Here is a 21,084-nt window from a genome sequence, read left to right as displayed (position 1 = left end):
CGTCAGTGAGCGAGGCCCGCCGCTCGCCCGGAGCTTCCCCGGGGCCCGGCGTCCGTCACCTGCCCGCCCCGCCTCCCGAGCGCCCCGCCCCCTCGGGGCCCGACGTCATCATGCCGCGCCCTCGCCCAGGACGTGCGAGGAGCGACGGCGCCGCGCTGGGCAGCGCCGCTCCGGCTCCCCTTTCCCCCCTTTCCAGGGCGAGAGGTGTCTATGGGGCACCCGCTGCCGCCGTCGGTACCGCCACCGCCGCCGCCGCCGTCGCCGCCGGGTGCTATCTCTATGGCGAGGAGGAAGAGGAGGGGCGCGAGCTCAGAGACCCAAGTAGATCCGGCGGGGCCCGGGCGAGCTGGGGCCGGGGGGGGAAGGGGCGGGAGTGGGAACCTGAGAGGGCGCGCGATGGCGCCCGCCGAAGCGCGGCTGTGGCGGACCGAGCTGGCCGACAGGGAAGGAGGGGGGCGGGGGGGGGGAGCGGTAACGGGCCTGGGGGGGGGAGGGAGGGGGTGGCCTGTCAGGAGTGCGGCGCGCAGTGATGACGCCACCGCTTTGTACCTGGGACTCCGTTGTGGGGGAGGAAATTTGAGAGTGGAGGGCGGTGGCCTACTTGAGAACTCCGTCGCTTCGTCCTCGCAGGGGTTGCGAGTCCAGTCTGGCTCTGGTGGATGCTCTCAGCACCTTCCCCCTGGCCGTGTGCCAGCGAAGCGACTTAGCCCTGACATGAACGCGTCTGGGCTTTCTTCACGTTGCGCGGGCAGCCCACGGAGGACATGCGACCTCAGTAATGAGAAGGCCTTTGGTGCCTCTTCAGGGCCCCCCCACCACCACCACCACCACCCCCGAGACCGCAGTAGAGAGTGAGGGGTGGAGGGAAGCAGTGTTCAATTGCAGTGTTTCCGTAGGGTGTGCATGCGCCTGGGTTAGCAGCGAGAAGGGAGAAAAAGAAGGCGTGCCCAGGATCACCTTGGGTGGCTGAGATGACTCCAGCTTCCATTTACGAGTTGAGGACACAAGGCCATCCTCTTTTACTCGTTTTTGTTTGTTTGTTTGTTTGGGGTCTTTGTTGTTGGGGTCTAACATTTGGTGTTTTCTTGCCTAAGAATCAAGTCTTCTGTTTGTATTATACCTCACCATTGTACAACGTAAACCTTGTGTTTATGGACCAGAAACCTGAGGTCCCGCTTTGCTAGCCAGGAGAAATGGTCTGATTTCTTTGTTGTTGTTGTTTGTTTGAAATTCGAAAATGTTAGGTGCCCATAGGTGCCCATATTTTATTGCCTTCTTTCTTTCTGCCTCCTGCCGTGTGAACATTGATTTCTGAGATTGCCTGACGCTTTCTCAGAACTTTTAAATGTTTTTGATGTTTCCTCTGATTTGGTTTGAATGAATACCAACACCAGTAATGCAGAATTTTTTTTTTTTTTTTTTTTTTTTGGTTTTTCGAGACAGGGTTTCTCTGTGTAGCTTTGCGCCTTTCCTGGAACTCGCTTTGGAGACCAGGCTGGCCTCGAACTCACAGAGATCCGCCTGGCTCTGCCTCCCGAGTGCTGGGATTAAAGGCGTGCGCCACCACCGCCCGGCAGAATTTTTTAATCAAGTAAGATTTTAAGTGTTTTGTTAGGATAAAAGCAAGCACTACTTTTGTTACGGGGACATTTTATCTTAATAATTTCGGTTTGTTTTTTTAAAAACCTTGAAATGGATCATAGTTTTGTGTGGAGTGTTGAACTGGGAGCAGATTTTAATCAGTGAAATTTATATTCAACTGGGAAATCGATGTTGTGGTGCTTTATTATCTATATATATTAACTGTGTACCTTAAGCAAAGTAGCTTTCTAAAACTTGATTTTGTTATGAATTATAAACTTTGAACAAGTAACCTTAAGTTTATACCAGCCCTATTTTATGATTCACATTCATAATATAGGTGGTTTTTATTTCAACAGGTACACAAATAAAGGGTAAAATATTTTTATGAAACAAATCTTCAATCAAGTGTAACATTTTGATGCTCGGCATCTAGACTCCTTGTGCTGTCACTATGCCAGCAGCCACTGTAGATCATAGCCAAAGAATTTGTGAAGTTTGGGCTTGTAACCTGGACGAAGAGATGAAGAAAATTCGTCAAGTTATCCGAAAATATAATTATGTTGCTATGGTATGGACCTGACTAAATCTTTAAAATGCCTTTTGTGAGGGTGAAGTGGGAATTTTGTACGTGTGTGTGTGTGTGTGTGTGTGTGTGTGTGTGTGTGTGTGTGTGTGATTTCAAATGCCTTTTGTGAGGGTGAAGTGGGAATTTTGTACGTGTGTGTGTGTGTGTGTGTGTGTGTGTGTGTGTGTGTGTGTGTGTGTGTGTGATTTCACTGGCCTGGAGGTGTGTGTGTACGTTATTTCACTGGCCTGGGGCTTACTGATTAAACGAGGCTGTCTGGCCAGGAAGCCCCAGGGATTCACCTGCCTCTGCTTTCCAAGCACTTAAATTACAAGCACGTGGACCATGCACTTTTAAAAACAGATTCTAGGGATTGAACTCAGTCCTCTTGTTTGTACGCCAAGCATTTTACCAAACGAACTCTTTCTCCAGGCCCTGAAGTGGGATTTAAGAAATCTTGAATTAAACCCTTTTCATTGATATCAAGGGATTAATTTAATCATGAAAAAAATTGCCTAGTCCCTCCAGCAAAGCCCATCAGAAACAAGCCTGTATTTGATAGCTTGAGTTTGTTACTGCTAGCATTAATTGACAAGGGATTAGGAGTCAAGAGCATCTGAATAAAAGTTTTAGAAATACTTTAGAGTTTGGGCTTGTGTCAGGTGGTTTTAAGGGCTTACAGGAGACAGGCTTTGTGTGGATTGGATGCTCTCAGGAGGCTGGTATTCCTGTGGGTTCTTACTGAGTCTTACTGAGTCTTAGCTGCAGAGAAGACAAGGGTGATACCAAGGCTGCAGAGGGCATTAGTTAGCTTGAGAAACTTAAATATTTTTATGGTTTACACAATTTTTTTTTTTTGTCTTTGTTGGGAAATAGTTACAGAGTATACTTGTGTGATGTTGAAATTTTGTGAAACTGATTACATTCAACAGGAGAACACTAAAGCCCATTTAAGAATGTCAGCTAGTTCTAAGCAAGCCCAAGGCCGTGCTACTAGTACCAGATAAGGTTTCAGAAGCCAGTGAGTTCTGGGGTATCTTTTTCAAACAAAGGAAAACCCAATTAAATCTCTTAGGAAAACATTGCTAAAGCTGCAGAAACACACTAGGTTGTTAAACAACTCCGTTCTTATAGGTGGTGTTCGGTCTGCTTAGAGTGCAGTTACTTTCAGCCTTGTTACTGCACTCTGTATCTGTTACAGCTACTTTTTTGTGTTCTAGATCCACTCGATTATTAGCCCTAGAAAGCAGTACTTTAGTGTCTTACACTTATATTTCCAGCCCCACCCAAGTCTAGTATCATGATTATTGAATCTAATAATTGGCTGTAGTACTAAATTCAAGAAGTTTTGATTTCTTTGCTGTTTCATATTGACTTTCTATGTCATTTTTGGTTTTAGCTGGCCTTAATTTGAATTCTCATGCCAAACTAAAATATAATTTAATTTTCTTAGTATCACAAGTTTAAAAAAAAAAGTGCTTCTCTGAGAATGAACAGGATGCTTGCTTAAAATAGGAATATCTATACATAGACATTCATTACCTATGTAATAAAGGTGTACTTTTCCATAATTAGGACTGAAACTTTCTGTTTGGGCAGGGAGGGTTATTTTATAGGCAGCAGAAATTCCTAGTTCTCATTATTTCTCAGATGATATGGAATAGATGTAGTACAGAAATAATAACAGCCTATAAGAGGGAGTGGGAATCTTGACATGCTTTGTGTAAGTTTTCTTTTCCTTGGATATGAAGCAAATATTTGCTTGAGTTTATCATGAGTTATCTGTACAAGGTAATAATTTATTGACAAATTTAAACTAAGAAAAAGTAGTTAAGTTTATAAAATTTTGGGATCTAAAAAGTAATACTCTTTGTACTTAAAGAATACCTAATAATTGAGTGTGAACATACAGAATATCATTGTAATAGAATTCTTTGACTTGCCTCAGAAATTATCCTGAGAGTTTATGGAGTCTGTTTATGACCATTTAGTAAATAATGAATCTCAAAATTATTTTACAGGACACCGAGTTTCCAGGTGTTGTTGCAAGGCCCATTGGAGAATTCAGGAGCAATGCTGACTACCAATACCAACTATTGCGATGTAATGTAGACTTGTTAAAGATAATTCAGCTAGGACTGACATTTATGAATGAGCAAGGAGAATACCCTCCAGGAACTTCAACTTGGCAGTTTAATTTTAAATTTAATTTGACGTAAGTGGGAAATAAATATATAACCCCAACTTTATGTTTCTAGTTTAATTTTAGGAATTGAGTTTTAATGTAGCGAAATTGTAAATGTATTTGCTGTAGTTTCTCTGAAAATTTATTGCACAGAGAATTTCAAAAACTTAAGCTTATTATTATGAGGCAAAGAGAATTGAGATAATAAAAACTTCTAATTGCAAAGACTGTTTAGTTACAGAGATGTTATTTCTAAAATATGACTGCTGCTTTTCCAGAAAGTTGTAAAACTGTACTTTTGTTAAGGCTTTCTGTTGTTGTTTGTTGTTATTTAAGGTGCTGCAGATTAAACCTGGGGTCCTAAGACATAACGCTTAGGATATTGATTTTACCATTACATTTTACTGTTGTTTTGCTCTTTTAAGACAGGGTCTCACTACGTAGCCCAGGCTAGCTTCGAATGTTAACCTATGTAGACAGTGTTGGCCTCAAACTCCCAGAGATCCATCTGCTTCTGCCTCCCAAGTGCAGGAATTGAAGACGTGTGTCACCACACCTAAAACTCACTATTTTGTGCCCAATTTGAAATTTATACAACTGGGGAGGAGGCACTTTTGCTAAGCAAGCAGGTACCATTCAGCTACAGCCTCAGTCCACTATACATTTGTTAAAATAGTCACCGTTCCTGTGAAGAGATTTTTTTTTTATTACACTCATACTTTGCATCTTAAGTAGATACTTATCACATGCAATAAGTTTATTGGAAAGTTAAGTATATTTTCTTTCAAATCTGTGTTCTTTAATCACTATTCCCATATAACCCACAAAACCTTGATCTACAATACAGGAAATATAATAGTATTCTTGATCCTTTGGTATACCAGAATCTGATGTCTAACTCAAATCTCGGGTCTAAACTCCATTTCCTTCATTACAATAGTTCTACATTATTTATTGTAGTCTTGATAACTGAGAGAACTACATGGAGGTGAGTCCATCCTTTTGACATTATGACACAAGGTTGTCGTTGGCAAAGTTCATGCTCAAGTACCATGCAGTGAGGTTTTAAAATGGAAAAAAAAATCACAATTTTTTAAACACAATTTACACTTTTGTGTTGGGCCACATTCATAACTATCATGGAGCTCATGTGCTTCTGAACTGCAAATTGTAAATTCCCATTAGGGGACAGGAGCATATTATTTCTGTTAAGTACGGAAATAAAATATATAGTATTCTCTGCATTATGTAACAATATTTTAGTGCCTTTATGTTTGGTAGCCTGTATTTGTATAATATCAAACATCTCATTTGAAAAATAGCAACAGAGATGATAAGAAAATTAATGCTAGTGCCATCGTAAGAATTCTTTGTTCCTCTTCCGTGTTGAGTATGTACTTCTTAACATGGAAGACCTAGTGAATAGCAGGACTGATGGGTTTAGGGATGTTGGTGTCAGTGGTGCAGCTGTGTATCTTTAAAATGCATGTGTTAACTGTAAATAATACTGAGTATTTTCATGTCTAGTACCATGGCAGTAGTCTCTAGAGCCTGTACCGGCTAAAGGTGCTCATCTCCACTGCAACTGTGTAACATTTCTTCAGTACTACAAATCTGGAACAAACTAGAAATGGTCTTCCAGCCTTTTCTTAAATGAAAACTCTTTAGTTACTTGCTGTTTTATTTCTTCAAGGTTCCATAGGATTGTTTTGTTTTGTTTGGCTTTTTGTTTTTTTACATAACATACCCAGTTTGTGAGCAGTAACTAGTACATCTGTGTCGGATGGTAAAGTTGGTAGTTTTTGCTAGATAGTTTTTGTAGCAGTGACTTTCCTATTAGTCTCTGAGCAATGTTTTGTTTTTCCTTATTAAACCAGACAGCTGGTTTCACTGCCAAGTCTTGCTACTATTTATACTAATGGTAAAGTCATGAGAAATGGTAAAGAAAAGAATATAAAGGCTGGTGAGGAGGCTCAGTGAGTAGGTGCCTGCCACCATGCTTGATGACCTCAGTATGATGCTCAGAACATAGTAGGCAAGAACAGACTGACTTAAGTTATGCTCTAAGCTTCACGTGTGTCCATGATGGACATGTGTAGGCACACACACACAAAATAAATAAATGAAAAAATGGAGTTTAAAAATTAAGAAGACTAAGTGAAAAATGTTAAGCAGAACAAAAGCCATTGAGAAGATAAAAGTAGTACTGCCTAATGTGGAAAAGGTCATGATAGCATCTTGGACATGTTGAAGAATGGTGAAATTGACCTTGTTGAATGTCTAGAAGGAATGTGTCAGTGTGCGATGCTCTACAGTACAATGAGGACTTCCCATCTCTCCTGTCTGTTGTCTGTGCTTGTGAATGCTTTTATGTTTAAATTTGCTTTGGTCCAAGTCAGGGTGCTTCTAGGTTTGCCAGTGTTCTTTCAGGTTTTACATTAGCATCAAGGGAGTAAATGCAAATCATTATTTATCAGGTGTAGATATAAAATTTAGGATATGGAAAGATATTTATGGTTACAGTGTGTGTCGTATTAATAGATACTTTGAGTAGATTTGAATAGATACTTCAGAGTAGCATACATGTAAGAAATACCTGCACTCATTTCAAGTTTTAGTTATAACTATTTACATTCTCTGAATCTTTGATTTGTAGTATCTAGATCAGTATTATGTGACAAACATTTAGGAACAGATAATGTTCTCCATGTAAAAATGGTTTTCTCTAGGCATCTTGAGATTTTTATCATCGTAATTACTATACTTACTGTGGTGTGGGATTGGAAGCAAACTTATCTTTACTAATGTTTGTTGTAAAGCTACGATGGTTTGCTTCCTCTTTACAATCCTTGATGATTTTCTAACAGTATAGAGAGTTACAGCTTTAGTTAAGGAGCACAGTGACTGCTCTAGTGTCCTAAATGAGAGCTTAGCTTCAGTGCTATGGAGTGAGCTGGGGCTGTGGCCACCAGTGCCATTGTAGCCTAAAAACTGTTGGTTTTGCTTCAGTGGGATTTTCTCACCTTACCATTATCTCTTTGGGTATGAAAGGTGGTTGGTGAGGTAAACACATTTGCCCTGTGTGGATTTACCAACATGAGGACTGGCTGTGTGGGGGGTTGCTTTGTTTTGTTTGTTTTTAAGACAGGATTTCTTTGTGTAACCTTGGCTGTCCTGAAATTCACTCTGTATACCAGGCTAGCCTCAAAAATTAGAGATCCACCTGTCTCTCCCTCTAGGTGCTAGGATTAAAGGCATGTGCCACCACCATCTGGCTTTTTTTTTTAAGGACTGGCTGTTAACTTTAAAGTGTATGCACTTTAGACATAAAGAAAGCAAACATGACTAACAAAATAAGTCTGTGATTTATAAAGCACATTTACTGACTTTTTTTTGGTCTTTTTGTTTACAAAAATAACATGCTTTTTGAAACAGGGTAGTATTGAAACATTGAAACAACTATTAGCAACAACTATTATTTCCAATACTTCCTTCTAATTGTTTTGTAACTATTTTACTATAGTCGGTATATATTAAGGACATCTCATTTCTGTGTGATACTGCTATTCATAGTTCTAAGTAATCATTTACTTGACCTTTTTCTTAATGTACTGTAGTATATCTGTTTGCTATGGTTGAGTGATTAGGGTATATGTTTTAGGTTCTTCTTTAGTGAGACACTCCTATGGCTCCTGACTTAAGATGGCTTAACTTACACCTTTTTGACTTTATAATGGTACAAAAGTAGGATGTATTCAGTAGATGAGATGTTAAATTTAGAATTTTGACTTTTTTCTTAGGCAGCAATGTATACTCTTGTAAAGTGTTGAGTAACAATAGCAAGCACAATTTCCAAGTGAGCCACTTTCTTGTATATAAACAATGGTATTTTGCTTTGTACTCTGCTGCCAAGTTTGGTTTGATGCTTGGTTTCTTGGGTAGTTTAATAGTATTTCCACCTTTCGTTACTGTGTTTTTCTAAGTCCTAATGAGTTTATCAGAACATAACATCAATCATGGAATAGCTGTATATCTTTAGAAAACTTCGTGATTGTTTTATTGGAAGGAAAGATCTAAATCCAAAGGTAAAAACAGTGTTAAGCTTCATTTATCCATTCACAGAATGAATATTTAAGGTATTTTAAGTAAGTTTTAATTAGGCACATATGTACATATTGAGAAACAGGCAGGTGGGCTTGCTACTGCTTTCTGGAAGTTGTAGTTACTTACAGGTTGTTAAGTCCTACCCTGTTTCATCCATCAAAATAGTAAATATCGTATTTTTTAATAGCTTGCTAATTTTACTTGCGAGAATATTTTCTTTTTATTTGTCTTCTTGTCATTCATAGCCTTTATGGTTTTAGGGATATTTTTGTGTTATTAATTTCTTTGAGTTTATTAAAAACTAAAGATAGCTAACCATCTTGTAACTGTTCCAGCTTATTTATATTTTAACTATGATTGTAGCATAAATTGTAGTATATTGGAGTTTATATTTTTATGAAAGCAAATTTGACTTATAAAGGAAAGTGTGTATATGGCAGTAAATGACATTTAAACAAGATACTTTATCACCTCTGTGGTAGGCATGTGGGAGGTAATCCAGAACTACTTCTCATTAACTCAGTGTTAAAGAGAACACATATTTAGATTTAGAAGTGTGAGTTTTTATAATAGGATTTGTTCATATTATAAAAGTAGTAAATTTGGTACTTTTACATAGTGTGAGTTAGGAGATAGTGGATCTTTAGGATGTTAACTGAAGATAGCTGTATACCTCTACCTTTGGGGAAGTCTTTAGAAATTTTTACATGGTTTTTACTCATGTTAGCCATAACTAGATATTTTGCTATCTTAAACATCAGGAGTTGATTAATCTTTAATACCATTCATAATTCTGAACAATGGATCTAATAGGCAGTAGCCAACACCAGCAGAAATTCTTACATTTTGACTAAACAATGTTATAGTTACTTTTTAAGGTTAGTTTTAGTATTTTTCCCCTTTATTGCTAGAGTATTTAAGGATAAAGGAGGAAGAATGCAGACCTTTTCAAACTTGGTATCATCAGAAAAGGACAATGCATTGATTTGGAAATGTGACTCATAATTGCTCTTACACTTACCTTACTATAGAAATTTTCCATCTTCCTGCCTAGAGATTTCCCTTACCCATATAGTTAAGAGCTGGGTATTATAAAGCATGGATCTGTACAAAACTTATATTAAAGTCTCATTTCTACAATGCTTAGAGCAAGCTATGTGAACTCTGCAGAAGAGAGAAAGGGACTTTGCATATGTCTTTGTTTGCCAATCTTACTTTATTATAAAATACCCGAGGTACTCCTCCAGGTCTCTCACCTGGGAACTGTGATTCAATAGGTCTGGGACTGCAATGGGACCTGGGAATCCATATTTTTGGTAAGTTCCCCTGGTGATTATTATCATTGGGCAAGTGTGGGTAATGATGACTTAAATATCACAAAACTCACTGTCCTACCTCATTGATATATTATTTAGTTTGGTCATGGTTATGTGATGTTGAACATAATAAGTTGAGCATGTGGCTAAGAGCAATGTGAGCCTGGAGAACAGTCTGCTGTATTCTTGGTTGGTTACACTTGTTCAAACATACTTCAGTGTGAGCCCAAGGACCTGGTGGTAAAATTCTCATGTAAGGGACCTAGTTTTAGTATAACTGGGGGAAAACAAAAAAACCAAAAAAACTGCGTTGAATTTATTTTATCTTTCCTAAAGAATTTTCCAAGAGAAATGATGATGTAATGTGATGATTGTGGCTCCTCTCTGTTTTTAAATGTTTCAGTTCTTAGCTTTGTTAATTACCTCCTGACAGTCTGGGAACTAAAAGTGACCTTTGACATTGTGTTAGAAATTGATTTCCAGAGAGTAAACTACAAAAATACTTTTGGTCAAAGTCAAACATTTGTTTTGGTATTGTTAGTTTTATTAAAGTCTTTAGAAATTTTCTTTTGCTAATGGTAGAAACCAGTATTAAGTTAAAAAAGTAAATATAAGTTAATGGTAAATCCACAAAATACTTTTTCATAAATCCTCAACTTTTATTATAATATTTTGGATATTTAACATACTTGTGCTTGGGAATTAGAAGTGCCTTTGTTCTGGCTTCAGTAAAATTTTGAAGGGCTGGCTTATAGTTAGGTTTCTTGGCTTGGTTTTAGAAGGTAGTCTTCTAGGATTATGTTTGCCTCTAATGTAGGTATGTGGTTGCTGGAGGAAGAGACTGCTGTCGTAACTGAGTCCTTAATTCTGAACAGTTCCCTGCTTACTGGAGCCACTGAAAGGCTCCTCATTGGTGAGAGGAGGCATCGCCTTTTCTTTAAGATGGAATGTAGTTTAACTCAGCCACAAGAGATGTTTGCCACTTGGTGTCTCCTTCCTGGTTCTACTGAGAGCGTGAGAGGTGTGCATAGCCCCTCATAGCTGTGGCTACAGCTCCATCTGGCAGCACTAAATAGCTGCGGAGACTGAGAGCTCCTGAACAGAGCATGTCTGTGGTAGCCTCTGGTGAGTAAAAGACCCTTTTTAAGCCCAGTGAAGTTTATAGAATGTGTAGAAGCTAATGAAATTGAGTTGATGGTAAGGGTTAAAAACTCACCATTGGACTATTATGAATGATCATTTACTTTTTGGATATTTTAAGTTTTGTTTTTCTTGAGAGTTGTGAAGCACTCGGATGGTTGCACATAAGACAAACCAATCCCGTCTTGTTTCTGCACTGTAGTTGTAGGTGTGAGTGGGAGAACAGCTGTTTAAAGTGATGGTGGTCTTGAACATTATTTTTCTCTTTCTCCTGGCAGGGAGGACATGTATGCTCAGGACTCTATAGAGCTACTAACAACATCTGGTATCCAGTTTAAAAAACACGAGGAGGAAGGAATTGAGACCCAATACTTTGCAGAACTTCTTATGACTTCAGGAGTGGTTCTTTGTGAAGGGGTCAAATGGTTATCATTTCATAGGTAAAAATAAATAAAAAGATTGCAGCATGCTTGCATCCTATCTCTGCCTTACACTTACTTGGGTCGCATATCAGCTCTATGCTTGGTTCTAGAAAGAATTAACTACCATGAGAGGTAGTCTTCTACCTCACTTGAGAAAAATGTTGTCCACTTTACCTCTTAACAAGGAATTTGTTGTAGCCTGTGAGAGATAATGTTGCTTAGTGGAAAGAACATAAGCTAGACAAACCTTCACTAATACCTGGCAAACCATTGGGGATTTGTGCCGCTCATGGGTCTTAACCATTTATATATATGTCAGTTACAACCTATTTAAAGCATCTAGTATTTTATATACTCAGAACGTGATGATGTTTAATTCTTTATTATTATAAAAATAAAACTGGATAGTTACAGGGAAGTTATTTCACTTTTATAAAAGTTCATTTACTTGCAGGTGTGAGAAAATGTTTTCCTTTGTAAATTAACTGATTTAGCAGTTCTGGGAAAAAAAGTGACCTTTGTTATAGTTTTGGTTGTTTTTTTTTTAAATTAATTTGTCTATCTCATAACAGGGTTTCTGTCTGTAGTCTTAGGTTTTTAAAATGTACTGTGTTGCTAGGCATAGTGACACACGTCTTTAACTCCAGCATTCAGGAGGCAGAGGCAGGAGGATTTTTTGAGTTAAAGGCCAGCCTGGTCTATATAATAAGTTCTGGGCCAGTCAGAGCTACACTAATCTTGATAGCCTTCACACTTTTTTTTTTTTTTTCAATAAGAATCTTCCACATGGAATGATTCTCGTGGTGGGTAATTCCTGAAGTAGACTTTGATGTGGTATTATATAGTGAGTTTTAAGTTGTAAGTACTGAAAATAAGAATTCTCAGATACCAGCTTTTCTCTATGTTCCCACTTGTAAAGATACAAAGTAACTAGTTCTTTTAGTTTGTATAACACATCATTGACTCAAAAAATATTTTGAATAAGTACTATTGACTCAGCACTGGGGATAGCAAGATGGGCAAAACCAAGCAGGGTTCATGTTTTCATCAACTCTTCAGTCTAGATTAGCATGTGGTATATTTATTTATTTATTTATTTATTTTTTAATTTTTTTTTTTGGTTTTTCGAGACAGGGTTTCTCTGTGTAGCTTTGCACCTTTCCTGGAACTCGCTTTGGAGACCAGGCTGGCCTCGAACTCACAGAGATCCGCCTGCCTCTGCCTCCCGAGTGCTGGGATTAAAGGCGTGCGCCACCACCGCCCGGCTAATGTGGTATATTTATAAGATTATTCCATGAAAAATTTTTTTTCATGTTTTAGTCTATTTCTATTAATTTTTTTAAAATTATAAATCCTGCTAGTTATGGTACCTTTAATCCCAGTACTTGGGAGGCCGAGGCAGGTAGATGTCTTGAGTTCAGGCTATCCTAGTTACTATGGAGACATACTATACTATACTATGGAGACATAGTAACTAAACTTCAGCCCAGCCAGAGTTAGTAGTGAAACCTGGTCCAAAAAAATGAATAAGTAAATTACACACATAAATACTCACATGTATATATAAATTCTAAACTATAGTATTTACTAGAAGTAAGCAAAAGCCATAGTACTGTATTTAAGGTAACTGGAAAGGTCACTTCTTTGCAAACTAATAAATGTAAGCTTTCTGCTCTTGGGTGCTTATGCTAAAGATCTGTAGTAAAACAAGTCCCCTTTCAAATTAAAAGTAAAATAATGAATATCAAATAAAAGTTTTATTTTGTATCTCCAAAAGAGAGGTCATTTGCCAAATATGAGTTTGATTTATATGTAAGGGAAAGATAGAACTGTGATTCCTGTCCTTTAAGCAGTGGAGAAAGTCCATGTTCCTAAAGGCTAGTCCCAGCAAGCATTTGTGCTATGAAGAGATCTCTGGGAATTGGGCACCTAGCGAAGGCTGCTCTTGCAGGCCCTCAATAGGAAGTAGTGTCTGAGGAGTTCAGGGGAGGGAGTTGGGCAGCTGCGGAAAGTGATGAGCATGTGTGCTCTCCATTTGAGACAGCAGGAGCTTGAGTGTATCATGTAGGGAAAAGCCCGTTCTCACTTTTTCTTTGTTCATGCTTAACTTTTCTATTGATAATATCTCTTGGAGAATTGTACTGAGGTAAAAACAGCATTTGAGGAACGTACATACTAATAAAGTCACTTAGGTGAAAGGGAAATACTCTGTTAGGGACTTCTTTAGAATCGGGAGGCATTGACATTTCCTGTAAATCGTGACAAACTTTTACATGATTTTGCCTTTGAAATGTCATGTCTTGCTAGCTTCTAACATTTTTTTTGTTCTCCTTCCCATTCATCATTCTTTTTTTTTTTGGTTTTTCGAGACAGGGTTTCTCTGTGTAGCTTTGCGCCTTTCCTGGAACTCACTTGGTAGTCCAGGCTGGCCTCGAACTCACAGAGATCCGCCTGGCTCTGCCTCCCGAGTGCTGGGATTAAAGGCGTGCGCCACCACCGCCCGGCCCATTCATCATTCTTAATGTTCATTATAGTTTAATTTTTTTTTTTAGAATTTTTTTATTTTATGTGTGTAGGTGCATGGGTGTATTCTTTGTGGGGTTGACATAACTCTCAGGTTTTACTTGGGTGCTGGGGATCAAACTCAAATACTCATGTTTGAACAGCATCTCCCTAGCCCAGAATTTTCTTAAGTATCAGAAAAATGTTAGTTTAGATGATAGAGTTGAATTAATAGTCTCGTATGCTTAGGACTCAGAGCAATCACTGGGCCATAACCTCACAGCATTTCTGCATTGCAGTTAGGAATATGTTTCCTTTCTTTGTTCCTGTGTGCACATTTTTTTTTATTCCTTTTGTCTATAGCATGATTTGTTAAACTTTGTATCTGAAAAACTAATTTCTTTCAGTGTTATTGATGGGCTTTTTTTTTGTATTATTTTAATCTTTTTATTAGTGGTTATGACTTTGGCTATTTAATCAAAATCCTGACCAACTCTAACTTGCCTGAAGAAGAACTTGATTTCTTTGAGATCCTTCGATTATTTTTTCCTGTCATTTATGATGTGAAGTACCTCATGAAGAGCTGCAAAAATCTCAAAGTAAGGCTTCAGATGACTTTATCTGGAACAACACATTGGTTAAACCAGTGGTTCTCAACTTGTGAGTTGAGATCCCTTTCACAGGAGTCACCGAAGACCATCAGAAAACACAGATATTTACCTTACAGTTCATAACAGTAGCAAAGTTACAGTTATGAAGTTGCATTGAAAATAATATTATGGTTGGGGGTCACCACAGCACGAGGAGTTTAATACAGTTGCGTTAAAGGGTCATAGCATTAGGAAGGTTGAGAACCACTGAGTTAGCCCAAGTAACTTACATAATGTCTTAGGCCTGAATGTTTAAGCCATATTTTCAAAGTTATGTTAAATGCTGTTAAATTATGTGATCCTGTTCTTAACAGAAATAATAATGTATAGATAATCCCTTTTCAAAACTGCAGTATTTATGTTGGCAGGATGAGGTGGTGTTTTTAGGTTTATGTTTTGTTTGATTGGTTTTGTTTTGTTTTGTTTTAAAATTATTTTATGTATATGAGTATTTTTGCCTGCATGTGTATCTACATACCAAATGTGTGCCTGCTGCCCAAGGAGGTCAGAAGAGGGCATTTAATCCCTTAGAATTGTAGTTATGGAGGTTGTGAACCACCATGTGAGTGCTGGGAATTGAACCCAGGTCCTCTGTAAGAATAGCAAAGGCTCTTAACTGCTGAGCCATCTTTCCAGCCCAGAATAAGGTTGCTGTATTTATTTCTTTATTTATTTTTAGGATTTATATGTGTGTCTGTTCCTGTGTACCTGTATAGCTAGAACTGGCAGTGACTAGAAGAGGGTATCAGACCCTCTGGAACTGGAGTTATGAGCAATTGCGAGTCACCCAGCGGGTGCTGGGAACTGAACCTGGATCTTCCACAACAGTAGTTAAGCGCTCTTAGCTACTGAACCAACTCCAGCCCCCAGAATAAATTTTTAACAAAGGTCAAGCTAAGGGTCAGATTTTTGTTACTGCTGCCAGATAGAGAGAGAATCATGAACTGAAAGAAAAGTGTGAGGAGTAGTGGTCCCGTTACAGGGGTGCTCATGATCCCAGCACACAGAACTGTCATAGAGACGCAGGTTGGGGTTGGCCAGCAGCAGGCAGAGACATCCAGTAGTGTGTGAATGAGTTTTTCCTTAAGACTGTCCTGATGACCAACGTTTTCTTGATTCTTTCTTGTTGAAATGTGATCGTTTTATGATTTAATTACATAGCTGAACTGGTTAGGTGTAAGTGCTATAATAAATGTGTAGGCTCTACCTTAGGCTTAGCTTAGTCTGATACTACTGAACATGTATAACCATTTATTTTTAACCTTTGAACATTAATTTTATCAAAACAAACATTTCCTGGTTAAAGAAAAGTACTTCTTCGGCTTAAGAGCAAATTCACTGAGTTGGCACATATCCCTGGCAGTACAGTGTGTGGGGTTTTAGTAGCTGGGTTTTGGTGTGAATTTAAGTTATAACTGAGGACACAAAAACAAATTTAGATACTGTGGTTGTTTTATAGTCGGTATTGCCCCTTTCTTCAGGAAAACCTAGATTGGTCAAGTTTTCTAACTAGGCTTCAGAAAAGTACAGAGTTGTGCTTTGAGGGGATAGTAAGGACTTCTAAGAGTTTTTCTTTAGCAGGAATAGAGGAATTGAATGTGGAGGCTTTGATTTCAACAAATGGACTGAGAATTGTAGGACTAACACAGGTTATTTGCCTCTGATGTCAGTATGGCGCCGTATAACTAGGGAGTTTTTAAAAAGATAGTTTCATGACTGTATTCTGTATAATTCAAGGCGTCTTCTCCTAAGTTAACTTCCAGCAGAATATCCTGACTACTTATACAAACATGTGGCGTGTTGAGAGTCTAAGGCTTCCATGCTTTGATATGGCTCGGGAATTTTTTTTTTTTTTTTTAAGTTGACAGCTTGGCACAATAATTTTCAGAAATAGAGTACTAAATTTTTACTCATCTTTATTCAGAAGTGTCAGAAAATACCAAATATTTTATTGTGTGCCGTGTGAGCTGCTTATATTAAAAAGTTCAGTCAGTGAGAAGGTACTGTTCACTCATTTCTGTTCTACTCCTCTGTTACAAGCAGCTGCTCAGGACACTTAATACACATGATATTTTTAGCACAGAAGCAGTTGCTATACAAAGTCCTATGGAAAGCTAGGATGGGAAGGTCTGGTTTGTTAGTAAAGGCTTTAGCATTGAAGGAGGATTCATAGGTAGATTCTGTTTCTGCCTATCTTTTATTTTGTCTCTCGTTTTTCCGTTCACATTCTTTTGTTTTGTTTTGTTTTCTCTGTCCTAGCTATATTATATTATATTATATTACTGTAAGCAGTCATAGGAAACCATTCTAAAAAGTTTTATATTTGTAAAGTTCTCTTCTTGGGTGACAAAAAAATAAATAAAGTTATGTGGTATATTGACAATGATCTGAATGATTGTGATGTCTTTGCTTTATTTAGTTTTAAAAAATTTAGTGGATAGGTAGATAATTTCAAAGAAACTGTCTATACTTGTTACTGAATTTTTTAATGATTGATGGCTCAATACACTGAGTATGGTTGATTACTTTTACTCTGAATATGAACTACATTCTCCATATCTTTAGGGAATAGTTTGTCTGTCATGTGCCTTAAAATACATAATTAAGATAAAATTTCCTATTAGAATTTTCATTTTCTGATAAAAAGGCTTTTAAATTCCACAAATATATTATTTTTATTGTATCAACCCCCTTGCCATCTTTACAAGGTTAGTCTTTACATATGAAAAATTTAATTCATATTTTTCTTAGTATCTAAATCAGGTACCAAAGTCTTTTCTCTATTTGACAAGCAACTTTTCTTCCTTCTAGGGAGGATTACAGGAAGTTGCTGAACAGTTAGAGCTGGAACGGATAGGACCTCAGCACCAAGCAGGATCTGATTCATTGCTTACAGGAATGGCCTTTTTCAAAATGAGAGAAGTATGAAGACATCAGTGCCTTTTTCTTGCTTGTTAGATAGAGAACATTAAAAATCTGATGACAAAAGTTTGGGGCATTAAGAACCTACTAAGTGAAGATATAAATAGAGGTACTATATAAGTTACATTCACCACACGAGTGAAAGTGTTAAATAAGTCCTCCTGAAATGTAATTCAAAAAGGAATAAAAGAAAAAATTCTTTATAGAATAAAAAACATTCCATTTATTGTACACGAAAGATGTTATTTATAGACTATAAAATGATTTGACTGTAGAAACTATGTACATGTGAACATCCTATTTCTCAGGGGAACAAACAGACCAGAGGCTAGTGACTGTTTATGCTCAAAGATCACTAGTGAGTGAGTTCTAGAGGACTTTCTTAGTCCCTGTAAGTGTCCCTTCTGAGTCAGGCATTTGTGACGGTTTCCTTAGTTGGCCCTTCTCTTACTTGAAATTGGTGGTGAAAATGTATTTGCTCATGTCTTTCTTAATTGCTTTGAAGAGTTTATAAAGTAGAACTTAGAGTTCTTTAACGGGGTTTTCAATTATAAGGGGTTAAATAAATCTGAAATCTGATATATAGTTGAATTAAAAACTGTTTCAGGCTGGGCAGTGGTGACACGTGCCTTTATCCAAGCACTTGATAGGCAGAGGCAGGCAGATCTCTGCGAGTTTTGAGGCTAGCCTGATCTACAGAGCAAGTTCTCAGACAGCCAGTTCTGTTAAACAGAGAAACCCTATCTCAAAAAAAGAAAAGCTGTATCAGGAATCTTCTCCACCCCACCCCCCCACCCCCCATTAAGTACTTGAATATAAAATTGTTAGGAATGGAAGGACGGTGTTTAGCAAAACAGTCTGTTTTTATGTTAGATAATTAGATGATGGGTGGTGTGGTTACCTCATTGATGGTAATAATAAATTTTTTTTTTTAATTTTACCAAACCATAATAGGGTGAATTTTTTTTTTTTTTTTTTTTGCCTGCAAAAAGACATTTTTATTTTTGCAAAGTATTTGCAGTGGAATTATTTTGACTATGTTCTTTTGGTAGAAGCATGCTAACGATAGAACACATTTGATCTGTTTTGCCAGGTAGTATTGATTCAGAAGTTATTTGGATTGTCCACTCATGAGAAGTAAATATTTTGTTTAGTTTCAATACAACCACCTTTTGGATTTTCATTTTTAAAATGCTTAACGGTTAGTTAATGGTGGGTTTCCGGTGCCAGCTTATCTTTATTTTCCTTGGCTTCTTCAAGGACAGTAATGTAGTGAGAATATTCAGGTGTTTACTGCCTATAACATGTTGAGGATTTGTTTAGTTTTAGTTAATTCAACCTTGCACATAGACAAAAGACAACTTAAAATGGTATACCCTCTTCTCCCCTTCTGCTATTATTTCTCTCAGTCTGTTGAGTTGGCTGTATTAATGAAATAAAAATGTCTGTTCCCATGTTTCCATGCTCATAAATTCTCTTTAAAATGGTATAAATGTTAATGAGAAAGACAGATTTATGCTTTTTAAAAAGTGTCCATTAGGCTTGTGGTCAGAGGCATCAGTCTTATTTGTTAAATGGACAGTATATGTTCTCAAAGGAACTTTGAGAATAGCGTTTACAGTGTGAGGTATGAATTACAAGTGGTATCTTTTGGTTAAAATGATCTTTTTCTTTCAAAATTCCTTTTTAGATGTTCTTTGAAGATCATATTGATGATGCCAAATACTGTGGTCATTTATATGGCCTTGGTTCTGGTTCATCCTATGTACAGAATGGCACAGGGAATGCATATGAAGAGGAAGCCAACAAGCAGTCATGACATCCAATAGTCTTTTTATTTTCTTTTATACGAATTACACACATGCTTGTACATAGGTTTTATCTCTGGTTGAAACCCTTAAATGATAGACAATACCTCCCCTCCTTTTGTAGCCCTTATTTTCTGCTTTCAGTACTAAGTATGGCCTTTCTTAGCTGTGATCTTAATAAATAAAAGTACATTCAGGTTAAATCTGGCCTTAATTTAATACACTTCTTATCAAGCTTGTGTGACAAAGCTACATTACTGAATAATTTGATAAACTTTGCCTACTTGATCTTGGTTTTGTTTCCCTTTTCCTAAATTAACTAGCATTGACTGTAATTTATTTCCCTGTTTCATGCCTCTCCCTCTATTCTGCAGTACTTATAGGTATTTAAGATGTGGACCATCAAGTTTGCACTTTAGAGAGTGATTCCAATCCTCTATTTTATCAGAAATTGTGGTTTTTCTTGCTCTTAGCTGGAAAAATGACCATCGGCCGCCTTTTTACAGTATTTGCTTGTTTTTGACATTCAGAGTACAGCACATGCATTGTACAAATTGTTGATTCAGCAGGACTAAGAGAAAAAGACAAGGAACTACTGAAGAGCCTAGTAACTACTGTTTCTGTGTGTAGTGTTTAACCTTCCAAGCACATCTCGGGTCTGTTGGTTTCTAATTGGCATGCATAGGCTGCTCTGTGACTGAAGACTTGGAGATCAGCTTTACACCCTTCAGGAAGAAGCCCTGTGATTGGACGTTTACTATCTGCCAGAAAGTTCAAGATGGTGGAGCTCCAGTTGTATTTTATGACAGCAACGCCTCCCTTGGTTGGCTTCCTTTTACGCCATCACTTTTACCCCTACTGTTTTATTTTATAAGTGTATTTATGATGTTCTTGATTTGTTGACTACACAAATCAATTTCATTAAAGTCCAAAGATAAGTCTTTAGGTACATTTTATATCAAATTAAAAAAGCAAAAAAATGTGATTTCATAGATGCTACAAAAATAAATAATGGAGAGATTTGGTGCAAAACAACAAAATGCAAAATATGTATAAATACACACACATATATATAGCTAATAAATTACCTGAGGAGTGTAATGCTTGTTTATTTTTTGTGTATATCTTTGCAATCTATTTTATATATATTGACAAGAGACTATGAAATATTTAGCCATGCAGAATATGTGACCAGACCAGAGCATGTGTTGGAAGATTTTGGTGATCATTAACTCAACCCTGAAGTGATGGACTACAAGTTGTAATGTGTGTTAGCTACACTTCAGTCAGTAATATCAGCAAGTTTCCAAATGTTAGCAACATAGTTCATTTCCCTTGTACATTCGATATTCATGATACTAAAATGCTGGAACTGGGCGGTCCTTTTTAAACTAAACATTATTTGCAAACAAAGGGTATTATTTGTTTTTAAAGCTTTTGTAAATAAAGGCTTCAGAAATGGTTTCTTACGTATTGGTGACTGGTGATTTTGTTTTTGAAGCACTTACTTAGGAGTGTTTAATTCTTGAGCCATTTTCTTAGGCAATAGAACTTAGTGGCCATGCTTCTCTAGCTGTAGGTGTTTGGGTTTGGTTTTTATTGATGTTCAAAGTTCCAGGAAGGCAAACTGGTCCATATGCTAATCCTCCAGCATGGGATTTGTTCTATAAAGCAAGGCGTTTTGAACCGTTTGCATCGACCGTGTTGTCTTTTTCTTGCCCTTTCTAAGTACTGAAGCGAGTAAGAATTTCTGGTGTCCTGATTCACATCTGTGACCCTTCTGTTTGGAGTGACTGCCCTCTGAGTCAGGTAGCCACTCTCTTGGGGAGTTTAGCTGCACCTCCTTGCAAAAGGATTTTCCCAACTGGGCTTTTTGATTATACCCT

General features: G+C 37.6%; 1 protein-coding gene across 4 annotated transcripts; it reads left to right on the top strand.

The window, feature by feature from the left end:
- The first annotated feature begins 208 nt into the window (after positions 1-208).
- Positions 209-20,667, top strand: Cnot7 (CCR4-NOT transcription complex subunit 7). Of its 4 annotated transcripts, none has more exons than XM_052752078.1 (8): positions 209-321; positions 1,941-2,152; positions 4,171-4,364; positions 9,716-9,754; positions 11,173-11,334; positions 14,273-14,417; positions 17,280-17,390; positions 19,081-20,667. In XM_052752078.1, the coding sequence occupies exons 2-8, from the start codon at positions 2,036-2,038 to the stop codon at positions 19,207-19,209; spliced, it is 897 nt and encodes a 298-aa protein (XP_052608038.1). In that variant the 5' UTR covers positions 209-321; positions 1,941-2,035; the 3' UTR covers positions 19,210-20,667. The 4 variants fall into 4 exon arrangements, with proteins under 4 accessions (XP_052608038.1, XP_052608040.1, XP_052608039.1 ...); XM_052752079.1 differs by lacking the exon at positions 209-321 and adding an exon at positions 539-775; XM_052752080.1 differs by lacking the exon at positions 9,716-9,754.
- The last annotated feature ends 417 nt before the right edge of the window (positions 20,668-21,084 follow it).

This window comes from Peromyscus californicus, unplaced genomic scaffold (genome assembly GCF_007827085.1).
Source record: "Peromyscus californicus insignis strain IS unplaced genomic scaffold, ASM782708v3 Scaffold_23__1_contigs__length_62951481, whole genome shotgun sequence".
Taxonomy (NCBI): Eukaryota; Metazoa; Chordata; class Mammalia; order Rodentia; family Cricetidae; genus Peromyscus; species Peromyscus californicus.
Note: the sequence above shows the minus strand (reverse complement) of the source record. Positions and strands in the feature narration are given on the sequence as shown.

What these genes read in the sequence shown, in the direction of transcription:
- Cnot7 (XM_052752078.1), top strand. Translation starts at nt 2,036, where the DNA reads ATGCCAGCAGCCACTGTAGATCATAGCCAAAGAATTTGTGAAGTTTGG. An exon ending in CCTGGGAATCCATATTTTTG is followed by an intron (nt 9,755 to 11,172) that starts GTAAGTTCCCCT and finishes TTCTCCTGGCAG; the next exon opens with GGAGGACATGTATGCTCAGG. An exon ending in CCTTTTTCAAAATGAGAGAA is followed by an intron (nt 17,391 to 19,080) that starts GTATGAAGACAT and finishes ATTCCTTTTTAG; the next exon opens with ATGTTCTTTGAAGATCATAT.